This window comes from Phoca vitulina, unplaced genomic scaffold (assembly GCF_004348235.1).
Source record: "Phoca vitulina isolate PV1807 unplaced genomic scaffold, GSC_HSeal_1.0 scaffold17, whole genome shotgun sequence".
In the NCBI taxonomy this organism is placed as follows: Eukaryota; Metazoa; Chordata; class Mammalia; order Carnivora; family Phocidae; genus Phoca; species Phoca vitulina.
In genome coordinates, this window is record NW_022589720.1 from 4,753,564 (window position 1) to 4,764,378 (window position 10,815).

Sequence of the window (10,815 nt, forward strand, 5' to 3'; positions counted from 1 at the left end):
TTCTGACACGGACACCGACGGGTCCGGGGCACCTGCCTACTGATGTCCCAGCGGCAGGGGAGCCCTGAGGCTCACCCGCTCGGCAGGTGGCCTGTGTCGCAGCTCTGCCACTCGGCCTCCCCGTGCCCCAGTCCCTGCTCTGAAATCCGCAGCTCAGGGGCCACAGTGAGGGTCCACTGAGTGACTCATGGGGACGGGGTTTGGGAAGTGCTCGTGAGCCACGCCCCCCGGCCCTCACGTAGGCGCTATTGGTCAGGGCGGCCGCAGGCTGGAAAACCAATGCAGGAGGGGGCTGGTGGCTCCAGGACCTCGCGGCCTGGGAGCACCCCTTATCTAGAAGACCTGTTCCCAGGGTGGGGCTGCCTTCCTGGTGCAGTTTCGAAGAATCAAACTGTTACCAATGAGGAAGCAGCTTCCTAAGGAGCCTGGCCCCTGACTGGGCAAGACTGCCTTGGGGAGGGATGCCTGGGCTCAGTCGGTTAAGCGTCTGCCTTCGGCTCAGGTCATGGTCCCAGGGTCCTGGGATCAAGCCCGACATTGGGCTCCCTGCTCCGCGGGAAGCCTGCTTCTCCCTCTCCCACTCCCCCTGCTTGTGTTCCCTCTCTCACTGTGTCTCTGTCAAATAAACAAAATCTTTAAAAAAGAAAAAAAAAAAAAAAAGACTGCCTTGGCAAACAATGGCATGCCCAAGCACCCCTAATTCCACAAGAAGTGGTCAGTGAAGGATGGTGAAAGGTGGGCTCTGACCCCCACTCATGGGACAGAGCCCACTGGAGCCCACATCACACTACACCCTTATACTGCACACAGGTGGGTTGGGGGGCGGTCAGAGTCCTCAGTGCAGTGGTTCTCGGATCTAGACAAGGCGGGGGTGCAAACTGACAATGCAGGTTCCTGGGCCCCAGCCTGGAGCCTCTTGATTCCATAGGACCCAATTTCTTTCTTTCTTATTTTGAGAGAGAGAGCCCGACAAAGGGCTGAGATCACCACCTGAGCCAAAATCAGAGTCTGACGTTTAACCGACTGAGCCACCCAGGCGCTCCAGGGCCCACTTTCTAATAAAGAAGTCCAGGTCACCCGGACGCAGGTGGCCTGCAGGTCACTCTTGAGAAATGCTGCCGCCGTAGGCCTGTGACTCAGAACACAGCCCAGATCACAGCCAGCATCGCCCCAAGTTTACCAGGAACACAGGCCCCCAGGGCCATCGGGACAGGCCTACACAGTGTGCAGCTGACTCATGGGGATGTGTGCACCCTCTGCGGGGAACACGCAGCCCCGGGGGGGCAGCTCCCTAGGGCCATGCATCCACCTCCCTCAGTGTTTGTCCCGCCCTCCAGGAGACTGGCTGCAGGGGAACCAGAGTTCTGCCTAAATGCCTGGAGAACAAATTTTATGAATATTATTCACACTTTGGGGAAGTAATAATTGACTGTTTACAAGATACACTGTACTATACTATAAAATGTTATAAAAATAATTACATGGAATAAATCACATAAATACTTAAAGGCTTTATTATACGCTTATGTCTAATTGAAATCCATGTAAACAGTTACACTGAACACATTCTTTATGCGTTATACTTGAAAATATAAGACACCAACTTAAAGTACTTCTTAGATTAAGCCAATTTTTCTTTTTTCTTTTTTTAGCTTTCTTTGACACCATAATAAAATGGAAAAGAAACAGTACATAAAAACAAAACCATTAGGAATTTTTAAAAACTTAATGTACCTAGCGTAGTTAATATTCTCAAGACTACTCTGCCAGGGAGAATCAAATGCATCGCACTCAAAGACGTGCACTCCGGGCCGTTTGAGAACTTGCGGACCGAACAGACGCACATCAGGGACAGAGGGGCAGCCAGGGCACAACTCTGCAAGCCCTCCAGGCCCCGCCCCGCCGTCCCTCAAGGCCAAGGACAAGGACAGGGCGGCTGGAGGACATGGGTGCCCCTGTCAGTCACAGCCTGCCTGAAGGTCACGGCGACTCACACTAGACCAGGAGGGTCTTCGGGCGGCAGGACGATGAAGTTAGGAAGGGGGGTGGTCCTCCCCTCGGATGCTTCGATACTTAGCCATGTCTTCAGGAAAAACTTTAGAAAGTTCTTGAATCAACAGACTTTTAAATTTCTGAGAAGAAAAACATACAACATCAAAACATCTTTGTTTGTGACCCATCACTCAAGTGAAAGACACTCCCCACCCCCAAAGCCTCCAACTCAGCAGAGAGCAGAGAGTAGAGCGTGCTTTCCCTTTGGGCAAGCAGCCGTTCCCGCACGGCCGGCTCATCTCCACGGAGGCACTCGGGACCCTGGCTGCCAACAGATGCCCCCAAGCCTGGAACTGCGTCAGAGCTACATGATGAACTATGTGAAAGAGAAACGCTCAGTCCAACACGAAATAAATCCTCCAGATAAGAGAAAGCCCCTCTCGTAAGGCGCCAGCCATGCACACACCTGAAAATGACTTTTGTAGACGACGCACGTAACAGGAATCTTCAAGTAATATTTAATTAAGCAATTATTAACTCAAACCATATCAAACTCAGTGTGCAAACAGCTGATCAAAGCTTTCAGAGCACCTGGAAACCTGTCTACTACAAATGCTGCGGCTTCTCGATCCTACTTACCAGCATTACACGTGTTTGAATCCGATCTTAAGAGCAGCTAAGTATTGTCTCAAAACCTCTTCGTCTAAGTCCTACTGAAACGCAGCACTACGGACACGAACAAAAACAGAGCAGTGAGAAGACATCCTCCAGGGACACCGCACCTCCACAGACAACCACCGTGGGAGCTGCAACTTTCAGAAGTTTGAATACCTGGTCCACGGAGCCAACGAAGGCCACAGAACTGCACCACGAGACCTGCACAGATCGCAGGTGACGCAGACTGCCAGCGAGCGCAACAGATGCCCACTGAAGGCGACCGTCCCATGCGTCACTGCCAGCAGGTGCCCCCACGGCACAGCGGGCAGCACGGGGAGCCCAAGCACAGCGCCCACGGCCTGTGACAGAGGGATGTCTGCTCATTCGCACGACAGTACAGTCAGCCTATCGATCAAGGCGGCATCCTGTCCCCAGGGTGACGCTGAGCTCAACAGCAACTAGGTCCCAAAATGACCAAACAGAAAGGAGGCTGCGGGCACCCCACTGACAGCCACCGCATCACCACTGAGGGCCTGCTACTGAGCATCAGCATGGATCACCCGGGGGGACGGGAGCCCTGCGACCCCAGGGCAGCCTGGGACAGACCCGTCACTGTCACCCAGACAGAGCCTCTCTGCTCATTCCCCACACTGGGCCACAGTGCCCGAAGCCCGGAGGTCAGTGTGCGGCCATCCCTGCACACCTCGGCCAACGGCGAGGCGCCCTCTGGGCTCGGGGCATGCGCGGGACACCACACTCGTGCCCCGAGGTCCTGGAGCCTACGTGGCCGCAAACAAAGAGGAGGGGGCATCTTCATCAGGACTTAGGAAAGGCTGGTCTGCAAGGCCTCTGAGAGGCGACACACGCTGAGCCCGAAGGACAGTTGGTGTGCAGAGAACACGCCAGAGTTCCACACAAAGAAACGGAAGGACAGGGGTCTGGGGGATCCCTGGCAGCAAACAGGAGGGCGCTTGGCGCAAGGCCAACACACGTGGGGTCGCTACAGGGATGGCACCGGCCGAAGGAAAAACCACACACATACCCCAGCTGAACCACAGTGCGGTCAATTTAAGAAAAAAACAAAAACAAAACCAAAACCCTACATATTTCATGTTCACAATGCACGGAGTTTTCTAGTCCTCATCAAAGCAAAGAAACACACAGGAAGCTCTCTGTGGAGAACTGCAGGACGGGGGACAGGGTCCGAAGGGGTCTGGACTCAGGCGCGGGAGACAAGCACTGGACAAACAGAAGGGAATGCTCTAAATGCTGCAACCAGAGCTCCAGGAAGTGGCCTAACGAAGGAAGCGAAAAGCATCCAAGTGCAAACACGAGACATGAAAGTCTTACAAACGCGAACAGTAAGCCAGCGCCCACAATCATGGAAATTAGCCCGGACTTCCCTCCAAGGATGGCTACACTCTGCTACCCTGTGTTCACCCCCACAAGGCTCCCGGAGAGCTGACCTCACTTACTGCCCGTTACACCCAGAAATCTCAGCTGTGTAACCGTGTGAGACAGCTTACATTTTACCAAGTATGGAGAAAAACAAGGTCTATCAGCCAAATGTGCTCTGTAAGTATTTATGTTCTGACCGTATTTTCTGCTTCTAAGAGCCTTACCTTCATCGTGTCGATCTTGCCTTTGACTTGTTCATTTTTGGCCAGAGCCCTCTCCAGGCACTCTTTGGTGTAGAGCTGGGGGTTTCGTCCTTGATCTATGTATCTGGAAACATGAAACATCTCAATTAACATTCTCATGGCCGATACCTATTCTGACGATTTCTGATGGGGAAAGTCAGCTCCGTATAACCGCACATGGCCTTGTATAGACGAAACTGTGTCCAGGAACGTGCATTAGGATTCTTCCATTTATGCAAGTACAGATGATTTGACTTCACATTACTTCTAATAATGTGAATAACTCACGAAATCAAGGAATGATCACTTCTAACCAAGCAAGTTCGTGGCGCTACGACTTCACAGTCTTAGCGTTTGTGGTTTTCAAACGGTTTCAGAGCCACCACCCCCGATCCTCACGATAACCTGTAAGGTTAGGCAGCTCTTAACAGGAGAGAACTAACGTGGGCCGGGGTTTCAGGCTGCGCAACAGCGGGGAGCCGGCCAAGACACAGCCTCCGCTCCAGGTGCACCCCCTCGGGCCCTGGGGGTGCCCTTCAGAGAGGAGCCTCAGGGCTGCGGGAGGGGGAGGGGCCTACAGGCAGGACAGCCCCAGCCCTGCCAGCCCCAAGACGATTTGCAAACCGGTCCACCACCTTTTCGGGGTGGGGGTCCTGATATACTACTTTCCTAAATACACCCAAGTAACATGTATTTAACAGAGGTTCTATCCACTTATTTCTAAACTTATATAAAACTGTTTTGAAATTTTTGACACTTGTCCCCAAAATGTCATTAACCCACAGACTTCATCGACCATACTACCTAGATGAATATCCCCACTTACCACCACTGGGCCACCTGCTTGCTTCTGCACCTTACAGACCTTCATATCCTTCAGCTGAATTGAATTATTCATTACAAAGAAAAAGAAATCACCACCACCAAAGTCCAATTTACACTCCAGTAGGAAAAAAAAAAAGTCACTTCAGATCAAAAACACTTAAGTTACCGTTAATGGCATTAAAACTGGCCTTTAATTATGACAGGTAACAAAAAAATCAGTAAGTCACATGTTCTAGAAATTCCATTTTATTGCAATGTTTTTGAAATGATGGAATGAAAGAAGCAAAATTATGGTTCATTCTAAATAAAATACATCCATTTCTGAAGAAAACACCTGACAGGCTCGAGTGTCCTAAACAAATAACCACCTCAACAGCAACAGCGTTCGGACAGGGCTCTTTTTCTAAGGCCCAAAGGCTGAGGGCCACTCTGCCAACACATCAACCCCTAGTTCTGGACAGAAGGCCAAGGTGTAGTTTTCATCTTTGCTACAATGTGTCCAAAAGTGTGTGCTGAAAGGCCACTGGGACCCGGAAATTCTTCCAGCACCGTGCACTTCGATGGACGGTTTGCATCTGCAGCCCACCAGAGCTCAGAGGCCAGCTCGGCCCCAACCCCCAGATGAATCTCAACCACCCCTTCTGCCCACCGGCTGTGGTTTGGTGGCCCAGGCTTCACTGCCTGTGGCCCCTAAGCAGTCTTTCCCCAACCCCCTTGCCCTCGTTTGCCCTTCAGTCACTGGGTATCTGTCAGTACATCCATCCCACAAATTCAAGGCCAGAGCGGCACCACTGAGGATACTGCGAGGAAGACAAATCGGCCTCCAGCTGCGCGCCCTTCTCGGGCAGGCGGCCATCGAGTCAGGAGCTGCACCACACGCACAAGACCTTCACTCCCACCTGCGCCCGGAGAACTCGGTGGGCGCACGCACCACCACAGCCAGCGGTGAGGACAGAGCCGAGACCGGGAAGAGTGCAGCCCATGTGTCCTGGGGGGGGGGCAGCTGCTGAGCTGTGCTGTAACTAGGCCTCGTATCTCTGACCCGCTGCGACATAAGAGGGTCACCTTTCCCTTTACTGTTCCAGGAAATCTGGTGACTTACATTTGTGGTTTTAATGCAAAAACGAGTAGCACATTCCTGCCATTCCAAACTGACTCCACCTGGCGGCGGGGGGGAATGCTTGGCACAGAAATCCCAGCTGGCCCAAACTGTGGAAGGAGCCGAGATGCCCTTCAACAGATGGATGGATAAAGAAGATGTGGTCCATATATACAATGGAATATTACTCAGCCATCATAAAGGATGAATACCCTACTTTTACATCAACATGGATGGGACTGGAGGAGATTATGCTAAGTGAAATAAGTCAAGCAGAGAAAGTCAATTATCATATGGTTTCACTTATTTGTGGAACATAAGGAATAGCATGGAGGACATTAGCAGAAGGAAGGGAAAAATGGGGGGCGGGAATTGGAGGGAGAGACGAACCATGAGAGACTATGGACTCTGAGAAACAAACAGGGTTTTAGAGGGGAGGGGGTGGGGGGATGGGTTAGCCTGGTGATGGGTATTAAGGAGGGCACGTACTGCATGGAGCACTGGGTGTTATACAAAACAGTGCATCGTGGATCACTACATCAAAAACTAATGATGTACTGTATGGTGACTAACATAATAAAATTTAAAAAATAAATAAATAAATAAACAAAAACAAACAAACAAACAAAAAAAGAAATCCGGGCTGGCCAAGGATGGACAAGTCCAGAATTTCAGGCTTAACTCTGACACTTAGCCAAACAGCCTGTCGCAGTTACTTACCAGTTCTTCACCGGTGAAATCAGTGTGATAAAACCTGAATGAAACCAACCTGGAAAGTTTCTTTCCTGAAGGCGTTCTCTGGGCCATAACTGTGAAAGGCACACACCACTCTCCAGCAAAAAGCAGTGATCACCCTTCCCAAATTTACTTGGCCTAAGAAACACCCCCTTTTGATTTGCCCAAAAGAGCAGATATTTACCATCTCCTAGAATTAGCACTCCCAGGGCAGTTTGGAAGACACCACACCAAATTACTTCTCAGTTTGTTTCTGCCTAGATTTTTTTTTTAAATTTATAATAGAGCCCATATAAGACTTTCTACCTCTCAAGAAAAAAGAAAGTGATATGGCTACCATTTTGTCTAAGCAGGACTTTGAGAGCTTATGATGTTTTTCACATATTTAATAACCCTTTATTCACATGTAACTCTTTCTCAACAATACAATACTGAGGGTTTTTTTTTTTTTTTAATTTTTAATCCTATTAAAACATAAGCTCCCTGAGAGCTGGGGTTTTTGTCTATTTTCTTCACTGGCTTATCCCCAGCACCTAGGCTGTGCCTGCCAAAGAGCAGGCACTTAAATGCCAGTGTTGAAGGCGTCATTATAGCACAATAAAACAAGAATTATACTCAAATGAATATCAAGAATGATACTTACTCAAAAACTTCTAAAGGCACAGTAATGTCATGAAGCTGCTGCCTGCACTTATCAATATCCTGTAAGCCAGTAACGATAAAATTCCTGCAGGAAAAAGCAAAAATGGGGCATGTGGTTAATGCAGATGGCAGCAGGAACCCCACCTGGCTGGCCAATGAGAGCTCCACACAAGTTCCTTACACAAGCAAGGCGAGTAGCTCTTTGGTTAGCTACAGAATTCCTAGGAAAGTTTTGGGGTTAGAGAATACCCTCACATATCAGATTTTCTTTCTAAAGCAGAACTGTCAATACTGGGGGATCGAAACCAACCTTTCTGAGAATCTGATGAAAATGATCATCTTCTCTCAAAAACAATGACCCTGATGTGCACCTGGTTTTGTGTGCAGTATCAAGGAACACATGGGGCAGTGGACTCCCGCCTGACCCACCCTCCAAATCTCAGAGGACGAAAGCCTTCCCTGCCTGGTTTACCTTCAGCTCCACTCTGGAGCCTAATGAGATCAGCAGGCTAGTCCCCCAGCTCTAGGTCTGTAACACTGGGCTGCAGTTATGTCTGAGGTCTGTACCTGCTGTAAAGCTAGGAGACCTTCTCCAGAGCACTCATTCTATGCGTACTTGCCTCTTGTCCATCCAGCACTAGCCCTAGCACCAAGGCCAGCACAGGGCTGTTGCCAAAAAAATTACTAAACGGTCTGCACCCTTTCTCGCCACCATCCCCTTCCAATTCCTCCACATCCAGGGCTCCGCAGCAGGTAGCTTCACAACCTTCTCCTTCCGGGACCCAGTTTAGTGCACTCCCCCTGAAGTCGGCCTCCTCTGGGGACATGGACTGAACTCCCAGAAGGGCCCAGGAGAAAACTCTGGGAGTCACGCGCGCGCGAGGGAGGGCTTTGATTATCAGGCCCAGAAGAGGCACCATCTGACCATGACAACGTCTCCAAATGGGCCCTCAGGAAAAAGTCCCAGCAAAGCAAAGCGGGAGGGAAGAGGCCCGGCCCGCCAACTGTGCGCAGCCTGGGGCGGGCCCAGGCCGAGGAGGGCGGCGGAGAGGCGCGGCTCTCGGCCAAGCCCCGGGTCCGCGCCCCCACCCCACGTCCCCGGCCCTGGCTCCCCACCCACCCCTCCGGCTCACCGGCCCCGGCTCCCCAGCCCCACCACCGGCTTCCTGGCCTGGCAGCCCACCAAACCACTCCCCAGGCTCCCCGGCTCCCCGGCCCGGCTCCCCCGCCCTGCTCCCGGCCCGGGCTCCCGGCAGACGCCGAAGGACTCAGGCCGCCACTCACAGCTTCTGGTTGAGCCCGGCCTGGCTGCTGGGCTGGAAGTCACTGACAATGATGCCGAGCTGCCGGATGTTCTCCACAAACTTCTCCAGGTGTTCCTCCAGGTGGTCGAACTTCTCCGCCATGGCCTGCAGCAAACACCGCCCCGCGAGTGGTCCTGCTCCGCCGCTTCCTGCTTCCGCCCGGGCCCGCCGCCACTTCCGTTTCCTCTGGCGGCAGGAGGCGGGGCCTGGGGGGCGGGCCTGGGGCGGGGCCTAGGCGCTGGGCGGGGTGGGCCCGTGGGGGCGTGGTCCGCACGCTGGACAGGCGTGTGGGGCGGGGCTTGAGCGCGGGGCGAGGCGGACGTCATCTCGGCCCCGCCCCAGCCCTGAGCCGCCCCGGTGAGTGGGATCCTGCAGGTGTTAGTTCACAGGACTGCGGTGCATGCTTTTAGGGCCACCAAGAGCCAGCGATGGGGACCTGCGAGACCTCGTTCTGCCTCCACTGGCCCTGGGCAAGTCCCCTAGCCTCTGAGGCTCCGTTCTTGTCCATCAAATTAGAATAATGAGTGCGGACAGCTACTTGAGCTTAGACTGGTTAAAACTGAAGTACAGCAGGCAGTGCTTGGAAAGAGTAGCTTATGCCCACGAGGAAAATGGCTTCTTTTTTCCTGAATATACAAATTACAGGTACTCATTGTAAATAATTAAAACAATACAGGAAAAAATATAATGAAGAATGGGGAAGAGAAACCTGAAATCCTGCCCTCTGACATAAGCCATCTCTGAGATCTTAAAGACCCACCATTCCTGCATTTCTTGATGCTCAGGGTCCAGCCGGGCCTCTGCCTGCTCCCCTGGAGGCTGGCCTCCCTCAGTCAGGCCCAGGCCCTCTTGGAGCCGCCCAGCCTTGGCCCTGACCCAAAAGGCAGCTCAAGCTGGGCTTCAGACCTGTGACTTTCCCGTTAGTGATCTATCTGCCTTCCCCAAATGAGTACATTGGCAGCCAGGACAGCTCATGGTGACTAAAGCCTCCTGTCAAGATGGAGGCCTTCTAGCACTAACTGCTGCCAGTCTCACGAGAGGTCTCAGTCACCAACATGCACCATACAATGTAGCATCTTCACAAACACCCGCGGAGATGAAATCCTAAAGTTTGCATGAACAGCCCAACAAAGGTACTTTCCCTGCCCCCCAGTTAGAGCCGTAGAGGTCAGCAGTGGCCCCCTTCCTTCATCTGGTGTGTACCTAACACCCACCTCCTCTAACTCCTCCTTCTAACCACCTCCCACTCAGCTCTTACTTCCCTAAGTCCTGCCACCTAAGGAAGTCAGGCCTTCTCCTGCCAGCTCGAATAAAACACCGCCCTATGGGGCTTCCTGTCTCTAAAGAATAACCCCCCTACTGCACGGAGACTGTAGTAAACTGCTGTTCCTTAATCTCACTAGAATTCCATCTTGGTCACATCGCTTTTGTTCCTAAGGAACTTCCCTGCACATTCTTCTAGGACTAACCGATGTTTGCTCCTGCAATAGCCTCTCTGGACTCCTCAGGCCACAGTGATTTCTTTCTTTATTGAATATCATAATACACATCATCCTCACTATTCAGTTCCTAGAGTCTTAGGCAAAATGAGGGAGCTCTTTTTCTGGATGATCTCTCCCAGATGTGACCAAAAATGGGAACCCAGTGAAGGTAATTGATTTGTCAGACTTACTGAAATCAGGGACTCCAATCGATGTGGTGTACTAAGCTGATATGGAAAGCCTCTGTTCTGCTCTGAATACACAGAAATGTTAGGTAAAATACGTCCCTCCCTATTTAACAACAGCTAAATTCAGGGGAATTGTAAAACAAGGCAGAAATAAAATATTTGCCAAAGAAGAAAAAGATGACTGGGAAGAGATCAGGATAAGAAGTTAACAGTCCCCCATCTCGGATAAAGAAGATGTGGTATATATATATA

At 51.5% G+C, this 10,815-nt stretch overlaps 1 protein-coding gene across 1 annotated transcript; it reads right to left on the reverse strand.

Moving 5' to 3' along the window:
* Nucleotides 1-1,498: 1,498 nt before the first annotated feature.
* On the reverse strand, nt 1,499-9,079 carry MED10 (mediator complex subunit 10). Its single transcript, XM_032415407.1, has 4 exons — nt 8,875-9,079; nt 7,592-7,675; nt 4,272-4,374; nt 1,499-2,132 (listed from the first exon to the last, which is right to left on the reverse strand). The coding sequence occupies exons 1-4, from the start codon at nt 8,994-8,996 to the stop codon at nt 2,034-2,036; spliced, it is 408 nt and encodes a 135-aa protein (XP_032271298.1). The 5' UTR covers nt 8,997-9,079; the 3' UTR covers nt 1,499-2,033.
* Between the last annotated feature and the right edge of the window lie 1,736 nt (nt 9,080-10,815).

Coding starts and splice junctions, on each gene's coding strand:
- MED10 (XM_032415407.1), bottom strand. CDS start 8,996: ATGGCGGAGAAGTTCGACCACCTGGAGGAACACCTGGAGAAGTTTGTG. Junction 7,676..8,874: donor GCCGGGCTCAACCAGAAGCT/GTGAGTGGCGGC, acceptor TTTTTCCTGCAG/GAATTTTATCGTTACTGGCT. Junction 4,375..7,591: donor GTGCCTTTAGAAGTTTTTGA/GTAAGTATCATT, acceptor TCATGTTTCCAG/ATACATAGATCAAGGACGAA.